Source organism: Nelumbo lutea, chromosome 5, assembly GCF_056320005.1.
Source record: "Nelumbo lutea isolate HS-2025 chromosome 5, American lotus-T2T, whole genome shotgun sequence".
In the NCBI taxonomy this organism is placed as follows: Eukaryota; Viridiplantae; Streptophyta; class Magnoliopsida; order Proteales; family Nelumbonaceae; genus Nelumbo; species Nelumbo lutea.
The window spans coordinates 13,641,865-13,658,994 of record NC_142688.1 but is presented as its reverse complement, the minus strand read 5'-3'; the positions used below and the strand labels follow the sequence as shown (position 1 = coordinate 13,658,994).

Here is a 17,130-nt window from a genome sequence, read left to right as displayed (position 1 = left end):
TAAACACTTGACATCAATCCAACTTTGGGAACTCCTCAGTCTTGCCTTGGTTATGTTTGTACTTTGGCCTCATTCATTTGCTTATATCTTAATAAGTTGGTCAGCCGAGTAATTGATAAACTTTTCTACATTTTTGCACTTTAAAAACACTGGTACCAAAGTTAGGCACGGATAAATAACGTTACCCAGGTACCGAAAAATGAACCGGGCCCTTTGTAAGTTTGTAGCAAAAGAAGCTTGATCGGATTGAATGTGTTGGAATATATTCCCTCTTTGTTACGTGGAACATGTTAAATCATTTCTTTGTGAGCTTGAGTGGGTATAAGTCTAAAATAAAGGCTGGTTACAGATAGAATACATGCTCGAGCATTTATGCCAAAGCCGACCATATCTCTTCACCAAACTGCTTTTACCATCTCTATATAATTCTTTCTCATCAGTTCTCACACTGAAAGATCTCTAGTTAGGACACAAACAGATACAAACATGGGCTGGTTTTATACTCAAAGAAGGGGTCCTGAGTGGAAACAAGGGTGGACTGGCCGGACCTTGGGCTCCATCTCTGCTCCTCCACCTCCTTTGCTCGTCATCTTCGCTATCGTCAGTCTATTCCTTTCGCTCTCTCGGTATACAGACTACAGGGCCCAGATGCAGCACGCTATGATCAGCTTCCAGTTTCTGCTTTTCCTGCTGCCCGTCGTATTGATCTTCGTCGTTCGGTCCATGGCCACCAACGGGAGATTCGTGCTTCGACTACCACGTCCAGAACACGATTCAATTCATCGAGTGGGGGGCTCCCCTTGGGGCGTTGCAGCGTTGGTGGTTGTTCTTCTGGTGATGATTTCTTACCAGTCGTCTTTCCACTCGCACTGGTTTCGACCACTGTGGAGATCAGCTTAATATAATCCTCCCTGTACAATCTTACATAGTTTGTACGCTGAAGTCCTGATTTTTCTTGGGTGTCCTTTCTGGGCTTGAGTTTTCTCGATCGGATGGTATTTTATCTGCTTGTCTAGAAACAGTTTTCTGTATCTATATCCTGGCATAGCTTTTGTTCAGATGTTACTTTCGGCGTCATGATACAACTATCAACTAGTGCAAATGTGAACCGGGCACCATCCGATGTTCATAAATTTAATCCAGTTTACACAATCAGACAAAAAACACAGTGTAGAGAAAGAGAGGCCTATTTCACATTTTGTTTGGCTCCATCAGGGACTCTCCAAATGGCACCGTTAGGGGTAGGGGTGCTCCCAACCGAACCGTGGGCTTATTTTTTAAATCCAATCGGGATACCGGTTTTTAGAAAATTGGTAGTCCAAATCGAATTGAAGCCGATCAGTTAACCATCAATTTTGGTTTGTCAGTTTTTTATTATTTATAATATATATTATAGAAAAATATATAAATATATATGATATTATATTTTAAATGATAAATAATATATTATATATTATAAATATATATTATGCATATTTATTAAATTATAATATATATATATATATATATATATATATATATATATATATATATATATATATATATATATATATATATATCAGTCGGTTTGATTAATCACTAATTTTTTATTTTGGTTAACTGAAACCAAACCGGTACCTTCGATTTTTTCCGGTTAACCAAATTTTTGGTTTTATTTCAATCAATTTTTTTGATCGGTTCAATTTTCCAGTTTTTTTTTTTTTTTAGCTTGCCCCTAGTTAGGGGATTAGGGATTCCACTAACCACTCGATCCATAATCACTGAAATTAGCAACTCATAGCAATAAAATTAGAGATGCAACTTGGATTTGTTCCCCATTGCGCCTCACATCATCCTCATAGAGCATCAAGGCGTGTATTGAGAACATCTCCCATACATATGTTATCATTCATGGGAAAATGTCCCAACACACAGCTGCAATGCGCAATGAGGATGGTGTGAGACGTGCTTTGTGAGATGCAAATCCGAACTCGATGCAACTTGGGTGTGTTGTCTAAGGCTAAGGCTAACCTAGCAACAAGCTAAGACTTAGGAGTTAGGGCCAATTTGAGAGGGTTGAACTGAAGATAAGCTTTGGTCCATCTGTTAATAACTGTTCAGTGGGTTGTGGAACCAATAATAACTTCCCATGCCATTGATAAAACCCAAGGGGTATACTGTGAACAGATACTGCATTCACAGCTTACACTTTCTCCTCTTAAGAAGGCAGATATTCTTGACAATTCACTTGGCCCAGAAACATGGAAAGCCAGAAAACTTTGCTCTTCAGCCCTCCCAAACAGTCACTTAGACTTTAGGTCCAATCCCAGCCCAGCCTAAAGTAAGGAGTTTGGATCTGCTGACTACAACACATTGCTGGCCACGCTCATCCACCTGTGCATTGAGAATATTGGTGGCACAATATAACCAATGCTCCATATGTGTGGTTGTATGAACGTGGACAGCAGATCTGGACTCTAAAACAAGTTTCAAAATAATTTAGGGATAAGTAGACTACACTCCACCTCAGAATTCTGAATTCCACTGCAGACTTACAATAATTCAAAATTTCAAACACCTTCACCTAAACACCAATGTCCATCCATGTATTGGCACTAATTCGGATCTGGCACCTATCCCAACTGTACCATGGAACTAAGATTTATAGGGATGGACTGAACAATAAAAACCCCTTCGATTTATTGATACTCTGGGTATGCAAAAATTCGTGTATCCGAAGTATTTTTTTTTTCAGTTTGACAAATTCAAACATGTGTATATGAGGATAAATGTTAATGTTTAAACACATTAAATAGCCCTAATTCTCAGTATTTGTCATTTTAGTGAATTTGAAAGCTGATATGCATCATATGATATTATGCATCAATACGTTGCATATTTTGAACATTGGCCCGAGATCAAAGCCCGAATTGACCAGTGTCCAGTGAGCTTGCATTTAGGTTGGGCCAGGCTTTGTTAGGCTCAAGTTACTTAGAGGCCAAACCCTAGTCTAGAGCCCAAAAAACAAAACCTAGCTGAGCCAACCCATGCAAAATCTAGTCGTGCTCATGTTGGACCCTTCTCTTACCATTCGAGAGGTGAGTGAGGAGACTTAGCTTTTGTTTTCCTTTTCCTTTTTCTTTCCGGTAGGAATGGGGGTTAGGTGTCTTATATCTAACTTAATATTGAAAAGGACCTATGTGATTTGGAAATGACCTTTGGTCTGTGTATTGGTAGCTTTGGTGTATTTATTACTAAAGAACATTTTTGGGGGTTCAAAGCTCCATTGCTCGTTTTGAGACCTTAGACTTATTGGTTGGAATATTGCTATTATTTCTGGATTTAGATGCCTTCAAACGGATGAAATGGGTCAAGAGCTAGCTTGTAATAATCCTCAACTTATTAGCAGCTGTAAGGGAAATATGGTTCCGTTTAAATGTTGTCAACACCTTATCTATAGATAATGCAATTCTTGATTTTTCTTCTTGTTTCACAAAAAAAAAAAAGTGATATCATCAGAAAAGGCCAAAAAGTTCTCGAATCCTGACAAAGTTTCAAACTTTCTGAACTTGAGGTATTTCTTAATATTTTTGGGATAAGAAAAGGACGGAATAATTCTCTCTCTCTCTCTCTATATATATATAGTGAAGATTTTAATAAAGTTAGAGAGGAGAACTGAGAACAAGAGCTCCAAAATCCATGAAGTAATTTCAAACCCCAGTTTGTTTTCCAAATAGCTATACACAAGAAAACATTAATAGAAGAATAGAGAATGGAGACGTAAATTAATCTCTTCTTAAAACCAAAAAAAAAAATTGTGAATCAAAGTATCAAACCACATACAGACAAGAGAACGAGAGAGAGAATTTCAGTAACTACTCCGTTAATCATTTTATACACTCATCTCGTTTTTCTATTAGTTTCACAAAAAAGGAAAAAGATAAAAAAAAAAAGCAAGTGATGAATCGTTAACCACGTTTGATCAATCAAAACAACAATCCCATTATGTGGGCAGACGTTTACACAGTAGTATACAACAACCAACTCCACAAAAAACACGAAACACTGAAATATATAGATATCTTTGAGCTAAAGATGAAAAGATGGTTTAATTTAAGCATAACCTATCATCTATATATATATATGAACCAGAAATCACAAATAAAAGAAAATAAAACTTAAAATTGATTTGATGGAGTTTATTGATCAGTTCAGACATCAGACAGACCAGTTATCAAGGAAGGTAGATTGGTAAGAAATCATGATAAGCAGCAAGACGATGACTGCCGCCACGATCCATGGAGAAGTACCCTCAGACGGTTGATGATGGGATCTCCTGCGACGTTCAGCAGGAGAGGTGGCAAATAGGAGGTGGGGATTGTCTATGGACGACAACCAGTGGAGAGCAATGAGTAAGACAATAGGAACGGCCATGAGTGCCCAACTCATCTTCTCCTCCGCAGCTTCTACTGCTGATTCATAGGAGAAGTACCAGGAGGTGCCCAGAAAGATGAAGAGCACCGCTAAAATTAGCAGCACTGGATATGGCAGAGGATTTAGAGTAAACACCTCCAAAATAGAGGAGGTTTGGCTTCTCTTCCCGTAGGCCATACTCAATGGAGCAAGCAAGAGATTTCAGGTTTCAACTTTCAAATTCTTGGGTCTATCGATATTTATGCCACAAGAGAAAGTGAGGAACCCACTATGGTGATTGGGTGTGTGTTTTCACGTAGCAAAATTAGTAGTATTAGATCTTCCTTCTATTCTTAATTTTCAAGTAATTTATTTATGGAAGAAAAGTAGAAATGGTTGGGCAAAAGAAAGCCGCGTATTCCCTTCTAGTACCCGATTTAGAAGGTTAATAATATGAGATCCAAATCCATTGCCACCTGGCTAAAATAATTAATGTATGGAAATTAAGGGTAAAAACCAATTAAGGCTTGTGTAATTACTAGACAATATGCCCTGTGGCCCCACATTTCTTATTACCTGTAATGTCGAATGATGTGATACAATGAATTTGGGGATTAGGGATGCTTCCTAAACCTCCTCTTAACATCAAAGCTTTGTGCCACCTATTCTTAACAGGTGGCAATTGCTAAGGCCCCAATTTTAATTTATTCTCTCACAACTATTGAGCTTAATTAACATTCTATATTATTTAAAATGCAGTGTCCACATCACCCTATTCTCTATCTTCATATTGCTTTTCAATTCTCTTAAAATTTTGTGGTTTTTTTAATTAAAAAAAAATCAAACAATGAAACTATTTTTTCCTTTTTTCCAATATATTTTTAGTGAGCCCCCAATCTAAGCCTCACAATAAAAAGATGATTAGAACAAGGTTATGTGTGTGTGGTTCTTGGTTGCTCTCCTCTTACTCTGGACTCTAGAGTAGGTACGGGTTAACGTCTCGTCTTGTTATAAATGTGTTCATTTTCAAGCAATGGTCGTTGTCTTTGTTTGATTTGGATTTTGCTAATTCAATCGGTTTCTACTTTCTTCTAATGTTGGTCCTCGTGTCAAAGGAAAAGTATTAAAAAAGTGAAATGTTATGTCTATTTGTTTCAAGCAAGGTTTGCTGAACGCGATGGCTGTTCAGGGGGCTGTGTAATCAATTATAAGGTTTTATATCAATAATAAAATACATGGGACCTATATCTTTTATAGTGAGGTTTATAAATTTATAACTGATATACTGGTATAGAATTTTATCATTAGTTCTACAGCCTGTTGAACAACCATCGCATTCAGCTAATCTGAATTCATTTATAACTTCAATTGAAATTTTAGTCCATCTTATCATGTTTGATTAGATGATGCTTTCTTTTCTATTGAAATTGAAAAAGATATTTGTCAACAAAAAAAATAAAAATTGAGAAAGATATCCACATGATCTTTCGCCGCATGTATGAAAGGAAAAATCCTTGACTGGTTGAGAAAAATAGTGCTTGGGCTGTTCGGAAGCTTCCTCTACATATTTCATTATTTTATTCATTATTCAATTATTTATTTGTCTTATTGGCTAAAAGGGTATTATTGCAAATAAAATCAGGAGAAAAAATGAGTCTGGATTTTTTATACTTGTTTTGCTTTCATGTGTATTGGGGTGGAGATGGACTCTGTTACTCACACCTGGCGCATCACAGGCGCCTCACATGTACATACTATCATGCATTGAGAACATCTCCCGTACTTATTAGTTATTATTCATGGAAGATGTTTTCATTGCACGGTGGATGTGCCTGTGAGGCACCCATTTGTGAGGAACAGATCCGTCACATTAGGATGCACTTCTAATCAAATAGCAGAACGCCAAACTTCACTTGACACCCTGGCTATGCTTTAAAAGTGCAAAGCACAAAAAAAAAAAGGTACAAGAGACAATTTGTTCCCAAGATGCAAGTGCAAGGCATTCCAATTTGGCCCAGTCCAAACCCGGTCCATCGACACCCTTACTTATACGACAGGCCATTTAGGTAACATTTTGTAAAGGTGTAAATGCAAATTTGAATATTACAAAATGAAAAAAAAAAAAAAAAAAACGGTTCAATAAAATCCAAAATGGATTACTTATCACATGTTAGAATGTATTGATCTTGTTTGGCTGCGGGAGTGCACTTCCGCAAAAGTCATATGACACATTTGTTTTAACAATAGTAAGCGCAAACAAATAGGAATGCCTAAATCAAATTTTAACCATTTGAGTACGAATTCTGCTCAACAGTAGAAAAGAACTAGGAACACACCTCTGTTCGTTCCATTTGATCTCGGAGAAGAAAGCTTTAGCCGATTGCATGTTCTATCATCATCGTATTTGCAAAGGGAGAAGAAACCCAACTTTATCTGAACAGGAAAGTACTAAACTCCCTATCGATTGTGACTTCCTCCATTATCTATTCTATATAGTAGAATGATCTGATTAGTTTACCCTTGAAACATATGAGAAACACATGTCTGATTTGTTCCTTCCTTCACATTAGCAGAACCAGACCCGAATCGTTAAAATCCCTTCTGTCTGAACTAGCTATTCAACTTCATTTGTTAAATTGTCATTCATTACTGATTCAATATTAGCATTTAATATTTCCTGTATAAATCACCTCAGTCTTACCTCATTCTATCATTTCTTGATAATTGTAACAATTGTACCAATCCAATATCAGCATTCATAATCAGACTATAAGCCTTATTTGCATTTTTTTTAACTTTTTGTACTACTTGGTTAAAGTCTGTTGTGTAAATTCTGTTATATACACAATTATTATCTCTTTCCTCCTCAAGCACTTTAATTATTATCATCATTGCTCATTTTCTTCTTGTTGTTAGCTTTTACCATTGAATCATTGTCTTGCTGGAACTGTTCTTCCTAAACCATCATATTTTACTCATAGCTTGCCCCTAGTTTCATTCTTGTTTGTGATATATATTTCTATTATGTCGGTGTTCTGGGTATCTTCAATCTGTACCCCATTCCATCATTATTCATTTGCTCATTTTGCATTTCTACTGTTTTCATAAATTTTAAAAAATAACTTATCCAAACATGTGCATAAAAACCGAAATTCACTTTTACCATTTTCGATGCATAGGGAAGAACAAAAAATGGAAAATATAGCACATATGTGACAATGTATTTATTGAATGCATTGTTTATGTTTCACATATTGCAGGCCTCATCGGTAACGCACAGAATAGTTGACGAAAACAACGAGACTATGCTTTGTATGGCTCTAATGTGAGAATGCATGGTGAGTTACCGGGAATACAGGTCAAACTTCAGAGGGAGCTTAAAGCAGGTCCATCTATGCATGGTCCATTTCCAGACCAGACTTTGCAATCTCCTGTCAATTGTTTCAGATTTCAGATGCTTTGAAGCAATATAATCATATTTGTATATACTATATAGTCTTCAAAGTTCAAACTGAGGGTTATAATACCGTATTGGGAGTGCACATATAGGTGGATTCGCTTAGCTCCTCAGTTGCAATCAATGCTGCACCACTTTCTTCTCAACTGTGGACTTACTCCTGGGCCTTAAAATTAAGCCCATTTGGCTAGCCAGCCAACGAGACCATATTCTCCAAATTGTCGAAACGTAACAGAGAGACAAGAGAGAGAGAGAGATAAATGAGTACACATATGGCATATTTATTTAATTAACTCATATATGCTATTACCCCTTAATTAAATAATATAGCCAAACATTCAACATAAGCATTACGCTCAACGGAGACGTTACAAAAGACTATCTGATCATCATCAAAGGGAAGAGATGAATCGACTACCAAACCATAAAAACTAGTGTGAAGGCAAGTTTCTTAGGCGAAAATTTCGTCGATACCCTTGTTTTTGCTTTCCGTTTCCAGCTTAGCCTTTTCCAGCTCTTCGATCTTTTGCTCCTTGGCCAGCTTCTTCAGCCTCGCAAGCTCCAGGTCCTTGCTCATCTTCCTTCGGTACATCTCGGCGAATGTGATGGGCTCTTCCAGGATTGCCTTCTCTCCTTCCTTGATCTTCAGTGGGTACACAATTGCCTCTGGAGCAGGGTTCTGGAATGTTGCAATCGACAGACGGCTGCAGTTGGAATTAACAACTGCCTGGTGATCGGCGTTCTTGAACCTCCCATTGCTCAGATACTGTGCACAATCAAACGATACTTATGAACAGAGCATAGCAAGTGTTGCAAGTGGGAACTGTGAATTAGGCTAGAACTTACGTGACCATGGTCGCCAAGGTTGACGACGAATGCCCCCTCGACGGGCTGAACAGTGATCCATGTCTTTCCCCCATCCTTTGTAGCTTGAAGGCCTCCGACCTGGTCCTGCAGAAGAAGAGTAATGGTGCCGGGGTCGGTGTGTCGCTTGAGGCCGAGCGTGAGGTTAGGCTGCGGGCATTTGGGATAATAGTTGACGACCACCTTTTGGTCCATGTCGACGCAAGCCTTAGTAAGGGCTTCTATTTCAAGCCCCATCGCCTCCGACAGCACCCCCAACAACTTGCAGGCCAGTTCCATGAGCTTCTCACTGTATTTCTCGGTCACTTCCTTCCACCCCTCCGGCTTGTCGGGCCACCTCGAGTAGTCCCTGGTGCGAAGTGGGTATGAGAAGTAGGTCACGATCTCACGCCAGTCCTGCACTGCCTCTCCCTGCAAATATCCAAATTCTTCTCAACACCCATTTTACATGAGGAATTTGAGTCCAATTTCATCATTAAATGGTCGCCAGAATTTGGGGGGGCGATGATAATTTTTTTCCCATCGCAACGGCATCAGCTCTGAACTATGATGAGCTCAAAGAGGATGAGGGTGGACTGTTGTAGATGACCAATCCAATGGCTGCAACTTGCAACCGCACCTCTTGTCAATCCTTTTTGAGTCGCGTCCTTCAAAAGGACACGTATTCAGATTGAACTAAACGTCAGCTGAGAAAATTAGTTATTTAACGCCCCGCACCGCATGAATGTGTGAGAGGTTTGAATGATTGTGACCGGTGTGGCCGTGTGGGGCGTTGTAATCGGTTCACAGATGAGTCAAATGCATTGACAACACACAAGGCTGCAGATGACCTCTCAAGTACCAGAGTCTTACGATGGGCTGCGCAACCAATGTCTCAAATCAAAGTATAACTCACACAGACACAGTCTCTAGTACGTACCTGGAGGTGACTGGATACGATGAATCCACCCTTCTTGCCGCCAGTCATGTCGAATCGGAGCTTCTCCTCGGCAGGTAACGCGAAGAAGTCCCTGGCGAGACGATTCATCTCGAAGATGAGATTGGCGTCCACGCCGTGATCAATTACCTGGAAGACCCCCCAGTCCTCGCATGCCTGCACGATTTTCTGGCAGATCTCGGACCTCCGACCGTCGGCCTCGTCAATTCCGGCGAGGGAAATCACGGGGACGTCGTTGCTGAACTGGTTGTAGGCCACCTTGGGACGCTCGTCTTCGTCTCGGACGAAAGACGACTGAAGCGTCTTCTCCTCCACCAGTTCCGTCAAAGTTGCAGGCTTTGCGGGTGCCATTGCTGCTCGCTGCTGTCCACTTCGTTTCTTTTTCTGGTTATTTTGGTTCTTTCTTTTTCGCTTCTTCTTCTGCGAAGAGTGATTGTCGATGAGCGGCTACATAAATAAATATAGGTGGGAGCTGAAGTTATTAACTTTCAGACTCGTGATTGTGAAGAGGTGTGGCAGCTCCATCTACCTCTCGTGTCACCTACCCTTCCCTTCGCCCCTCTTCTTTTCCTCCTCCTTTTTGTGTGCATCGCGACGTATCGTCAATCGTCATCTAATATTAGAAGGATTTTGGATTATAGCGAATCTCCACCGTCCATTCTCTATGCGTGTCACGGTTATGTTCAACATATATGATCGATCACACGCTCAATGTTCATGAATAGAATTGCCATAATACCCCTACAATCCTGGCCAATGCGTGTGGAATGATGAGGAGAAGAAACTGAGGCCTGAGGGTAGTTATGATCTTTTCCAAGTTTGGCATATAATTGCTTGAAGAATTCGTGACTAGCTATTTAGCTAATCGTCCAGGCATTGAAGGAAAGAAGAGTAAGAACTGACAAGAGTAGTAAGTAAGTAGAGAGAGTGCGCTCCGATTCTAAATTCATATGCCTAAACCAAACCACACGCTGTCATGTCAATCGCCCAGCTAACCCCTGAGAAGCTTCTTACCATAACACACACATATCAATCAAGCTCGGATCAGATACCCACACAATACAAGACACTCCGGTCGAACATCGAGAACATCTCTCATAAATGACAACTGAGATGTTCCCGATATGCGGCTGCAGCGTCTACTGGGTAGCATAGCAAGAGAAGAATTTCAACATGATGAGTTTTTATTATGTTGATATATTGCTATGGGTTAGAGAGCATCCTCTGATTCCCGTACGTGAGGACCCGGAATGTTAGCTATTGGTTGTTTAAATAACAATAGTATAATAAAGAGATGCATGAATTGAATGCAGCATGCATTTAAAGCTAACAATCCCAACAACAACTCACTACTTACAACCGCACCCATGAACTTCTATTTGAACCTACCTTCTAATGGAAGGTGCATTAAGTATATTTTTTTTTGCAAAATAAGAGGGGAAACATGAAAACTAGGGCAGGTTTTCGTATTTATGTGAAACTATGTTAGGGGTGTCTTTATGACCAATTTTTTCATATTATATATTATAGATTTACAGGGACCAGGATTAAGTCCCTGTTTGGAAGTGTTTATTTGTAGGCAATTCTTTGGGGAAATCACTTATTTTAGATCAGGAATACATCAATAAGCACTTATATGCATGGTTTTTGAACCATTGTTGACCCAAATGGTCAGACCTAGATAATGGTTTTTGGTCATTTTTATTTTAATTATTTTTTTTATTTTTTTAGTTTTTTAGTTTTTTATTTTTTTAATTGGAAGAAGCCATCCCTTCGAACCGGATGATCAAACCACTGACCTGGAAACTAGTGGCCAAAGCGATTCTGGTTTTCAAGTCGATTTTTAAAACATTGCTTATATGTGTTTGGTAAATAATGCCATTTTGAATAAGTTCAAATTTTTGACTTTTTTTTTTCAAGCACTTTTTGAAAATGCTCTTGTTGTGTTATTGGGTTATCTTGGCCCACCACATAATTTTTAAAATGCCTATACTAGTTCTATTTTTTTTTCCTTTTTCTCGTAATCATACTACCCAATGTTTTTAAATTGACGCTGACTCGAACAATCAAACCGTTCGGCCCGAGAACCGTCCAAACAACCGGTTCCAACATAGTAGCAGTAGTTCATATTTCATAGCTACTGAGTGGCCACCCCATGTAGGGGTGTCAATAGACCAGTTTTGGGTTGGTCCTTTTCAAATTAAAATAAAATTTGATGGATTAGATGGACCAATAAGACATTGAATTGGACCAGTCCAGTTCAAAGTATTTATTGGATTGGATTGGACCTGGTCCATTCATGATGGTTTATATTGGATTGGCTCATATTAAACTAATATCGAGTTCATTGTTACAAGATAGAATACAAGTGTCAATGAACCCATTTTCGATTGGACTATGTCCCAATCAAAATCAATTTGGACAGATTGGATGGATCAATAAGATATTTTGAATTGGGCCAATCGAGTTTAAAGTATTTATTGGATTGGATTGAACCTGGTCCATTTGTAATGGATTTATATTGGATTGGGTTGGATTGAACCAATATTTGGTCCACTAATAAAAGATAAGAACACAAGTATCAATAGACCAAGTTTGGGTTGGAACCACTTTGAACTAAGAATGGCAACAGGGCGGGGCAGGGACGGGGCCGTCCCAGCTAACAGGGACAAGGTTATCCCCATTCCCCGTGATTTTTTATAATGTTAACCATTTTATTTTTATTTTTTATTTTATTTAAAAAATAAAAATAAATATAAAAAAAGATTCAAACATATTCAACCATATTTTTAAAAATATTAATATATAGATGTATGTGTACATATATACATATATAACATATGCATACAAATATACATATATATTAGTGGGGATCCCACAGGGTGGGAGTGCACTCCTTGTCCTTGCCCCATCCCCGCTAATGGAGTGAAAATTTCCCAATCCCTGTCCCTGCGGGGGGAAAATCATCCCCATCCCCGCTCCATTCGGGATAGACCCCCATGGGAATCGGGAAAATGGAAAAAATTATCATTCCTAATTTGAACATATTGAACGGTATAGACATTGAGTTGGACTGGTCCAAAATACTCATTGGATTGGTTTGGACCTAGTCCATCTATAATGGACTTGATGAGGGCAGATTTGGCCCTCCAGTGAAATTGTGACACGTGGCACCTCGTGACAACTAGGAAAACACCCAGCCAACAAACTTACAAAATTGGTGACCCACCAGGGCACCAGTCTGGCCGGCCTGGCGCGACCTGCGCGGCGTGACCTGCGCGGCGCGCGCGCAGCCTAGCGCACGGCCTGCGCGACCTGGCCGACCTGGACCAGCCTAGCGCATGATCCGGCCAAGGCGCCCACCGACGAACCTGGCCTAAACACTGTCTCGTCGACTGACACAGGCGCCAGCTTGACGACCTGATCTAGACACTGACCCGCCGACTGACACAGGCGCCGACCTGACGACCTGGCCTAGACACTGACCCGTCGACTGACACAGGCGCCGACCTGACGACCTGGCCTAGACACTGACCCGCCGACTGACGCAGGCACCCCTCTGACAACCCGGCCCAGGCGCCAGCCTGACGACCTCGATGAGTTCACCACCGTACCCCGGTTCTGACAGGATGCGATGAGTCTTACCGTTTGGAGGCTTTTCACCCACCTAACCCACGAGGACTCCAATATATAAAGACTTCACCCCCGAAAGGGGAGGGGGATGAAAAAGAAAGGGAAGTAACCCTGCTATCTAGCTCTCTCATATTATCTTCAAAACTCTCTACAATAAGAGTGCTAACTTAAGCATCGGAGAGCCCCCATCGGGAAAATACCCCCGGGACCTCTGATTCAGTTCTCGCAGGTCCTTCAGCTCCCGCCGCCTACGAAGATGAGGAAAAGATGCAGTTCTCGGAAGTCCTTCAGCTCCCGCCACCTACAAGGAGGAGGAAGAGATGGAGTTCTCGGAGGTCCCTCAGCTCCCGCCACCTACAAGGAGGAGGAAAAGATGGAGTTCTTGGAGGTCCCTCAGCTCCCGCCACCTACAAGGAAGAGGAAAAGATGGAGTTCTCGGAGGTCCCTTAGCTCCCGCCACCTATAAAGATGAGGAAAAGATGGAGTTCTCGCAGGTCTCTCAGCTCCCGCCACCTACAAAGAGGAGGAAAAAATGAAGTTCTCGCAGGTCCCTCATCTCCCGCAGCCTACAAAGGAAAGAAGACCACCTCATGCTGAGGGCAGTCGGATTGCGCCGCACCAGGGAGCTCCAACATTCTCTAAGGCATCGGCCGCCTAGTAGGGAGTTCATCAGGCAGTTCGCCACCAGGGAGTTCGCCACCAGGCAGTTCGCCCCCAGACAGTTCGCCACCAAGGAGTTTGCCACCAAGCAGTTCGCCACCAAGGAGTTTGCCACCAAGCAATTCGCCCTCAGGCAGTTCGCCACCAGGGAGTTCGCCACCAGGCAGTTCGTCCCCAGGCAGTTCGCCACCAAGGCAGTTCGCCACCAGGCAGTTCGTCACTAAGGCACGCCACCACCGGGTCGAATAACGAGGTACTTTGCCAAAAAATTTTACATCACAAAACATTGGTACGTGGCCGAAAACAGTTACATCAGGACTAATACTACACCAGATCAGATTGGACCAAATCTGATCCAATTGACACCCCTATCACACGCTGCCACTCCGGTAATGTTTGGTTCACTGCTCTAGTCCTCATTCTATTAATTCTAACTCATTCTGGGCAAAGCCAAAAATGAATAACATTAGAGTGTTTGGTTACAAAATTCAGCCTTATAGCATGAAAACTGACTAGCCTTGCATGAAAAATAATCATGCCCCATCTTGCTCATTTCATTCTTTGAGGAAACTCTACCTATAAAACTATTGCCATGTTTACTTTTATGACAGAAATTTTATAAAAGTCCTTTTACAAAAGTACTTTTATTTGAAAGCACTTTTATGAAAGTACTTTTACGAAAGCACTTTTGTGGAAGTACTTTTATGAAAGCACTTTTATGAAAATACTTTTATAAAAGCAACGGAAGCTTTTTTAGGAAAGTATTTTTATAAAAAGCATTTTTACGAAACTACTTTTATAAAAGCACTTTTACGAAAGTACTTTTACAAAACATATATGCCAATTGGTAAACATTGACTATTGGAGACCTAGGCTGGCGATTTGTGAATACCGGCACAATTTTTTTTTAAAGAATGAAAATGAGCAACATAGGACACCTGTTAGTCTGAAAAGAATTCATTTTTAGGAAAAAAGTGTTTGGTTCATAACAATATTTTCTCATTCTGCCTATTTTTATCCATTCTTTTCCATTTTAGAATTTCATATTGGGTACGAATGAAAAAGAATGATAATTGAACTAAACATGTCATTCATTTGTCTTATTGTGCAGTGTTGCATTAAAACATCCTAATTTCATGATTTAAATTCAGGCATTGTAACTCAGTCTATTAGAACGAAATACCAACCAGAGCTGGAGAAGAACAAAGATGTTGCCGCTGTCATTATACTTGACTGCCTCCTTCATCTCCTTTAAGGCCCCATTTGGTTTGTGGTAATAGGGGTCTGAATGGAATCAGATTCGGAATGGGCTATTCTGGTTCCCACTGTTTAGTTGGGTGGAATTGAAATCTCATTCCCATTCTTAATGGAAGGGCATTCTCCATTTGAGGGAATGGTCATTCCCTTCCCCTCCCTTAGAAATGAGATCCTATTCTTGTTGATTCAAATTCTCATTTCCATTCTTATTTGAATCAAACAGGTTATGAGAATAGATGATTCCGATTTCGATTCCAATTCCGACTTTAAATCAAACGGACCCAAATTTCTATATGATATCATCGACTTCCGTTAGCTTTTTCTTGCAACCGCATTTTCTTGCTTTTGCTTCTCCCCTAAGCTCTCCTTATTTTCTTTCAATTTTTAGACAAAAATATTTCAATAGAAAACAAGCCAAACAAAAAAAATCTTTCTCTAATATCAGCTCTCTCTCTCTCTCTCTCTCTGAGATCGTGTCTCAGACTCTCAATCCCTACCCTATCTCTCAATATCTTCTTTTTTCCTCTGTTAACAATCTAAAACAATCATTATTTTTTATTAAACCATAAACTGCTGCCCGGGTCGAACTGTTTAGCGGTTCAACCATTCAGGTCGGAGACCATAAGGGTAATTTTGATATTTTATACAACTTAAAAGGTCGTATGATGCATACATGACCATTTTCTGTCCAATTTTCTGATAGAAAGTTAATGAAGGAGGATATTTGACTTGAATTGGGATTTGATTTGCTCCTCACAAAGCGCACCTCACAGCCCAACCCCACAGTGTATTGGGAATCTCCTCATGAATAATAATACAAAGTATGGAAAATATTCCTGATGTGCAACTGGGATATGTTGTGATGTTGGTGTAAGAAGCACACTGTGAAGAGCAGATCTGAACTCATTTGACACATGAAAACTGAGTCCAGATCTACTCTTCACATCAACCTCACAGCATGTATCAGCCGCACATCAGGAACATCTCCCTTGTATGTTATTATTTATGAGAGATATTCTCAATACATGTTGGGATGCGGCTGTGAGGCCAGCTGCTGTGACGAGAAGATCCCAATTCATGAAAGCTTGGAGATTTGAAACTTTTAATAGTTTAGTCAGTAATGTGGCACACCTCCCATAGTTCAGGGGCTTTTTGAAGTTTAGTCACTGTTAAATGGGGCTTGGATCTGCTACCCACAGGCTGTTCCCACATTGCCGCAGGGCTTTACAGCTGCTCATTGCTACAATCTCCATTGTCATTCATAGGAAGATGTTCCTAATACAGGGCGATGATGGTCTATGGGGATAGGAACGTGGGAGCAATTTGTGAATAGCAATCCGAACTTCCAAAGTGATTAGATGGTCCTAGGTGTTGGTATTTTTGTTCATATGGCGTCATTATTTTAAAGAAAATGCAAGTTGGGAAATTTAAACCCTAATCAACTGCTTTAAAAATTAAAGAACTAACCATCTATACACTACATCTAAATACACTAAATTTAAGAATAAAATACTTAAACCTCCCCTAGTATTTCATTTAAATACTGAAACATCCCCTCAATTTTTAAAAATAGACTCAAACCTCCCTTCTCAAAAGATGTAGACAAAAACCTCCTATCCATTTCTCTATCCATGTCTATTAGAACGTGATGTCATGTGCACTTTTAAGTTTATTAATTCCTATTTTGCCCTCCATTACTTCTTCGCACGTTTGATTGTGTCATATATGAAAAAATAAAAATAAAAATAAGAAAACGCCACCTTTCACCGAGTAAGGAAGACAACGTCCAATTCACCACTGCAATGGTGTTTCAAAGTGATATGAAACAAAAGACCATCAGAGATGGCCAATGGATCAGATAAAGATCAAGATATTCGAGTTGTAGTTCTTTGAGGGTGTTATTTAGAGCATCTCTTACCCTATCTGGCGA

At 40.0% G+C, this 17,130-nt stretch overlaps 2 protein-coding genes across 2 annotated transcripts; both read right to left on the bottom strand.

The window, feature by feature from the left end:
• Positions 1 to 3,956: 3,956 nt before the first annotated feature.
• LOC148850463 (uncharacterized) lies at positions 3,957 to 4,725 on the bottom strand. The gene has a single exon (XM_088946983.1). It carries the CDS (start codon positions 4,588 to 4,590, stop codon positions 4,198 to 4,200), a length of 393 nt encoding a protein of 130 aa, XP_088803109.1. The 5' UTR covers positions 4,591 to 4,725; the 3' UTR covers positions 3,957 to 4,197.
• A 3,404-nt stretch (positions 4,726 to 8,129) lies between these two features.
• On the bottom strand, positions 8,130 to 10,074 carry LOC148850462 (naringenin,2-oxoglutarate 3-dioxygenase-like). The gene is made up of 3 exons (XM_088946982.1): positions 9,633 to 10,074; positions 8,696 to 9,124; positions 8,130 to 8,615 (listed from the first exon to the last, which is right to left on the bottom strand). Exons 1-3 carry the CDS (start codon positions 9,999 to 10,001, stop codon positions 8,301 to 8,303), a joined length of 1,113 nt encoding a protein of 370 aa, XP_088803108.1. The 5' UTR covers positions 10,002 to 10,074; the 3' UTR covers positions 8,130 to 8,300.
• Positions 10,075 to 17,130: the final 7,056 nt, after the last annotated feature.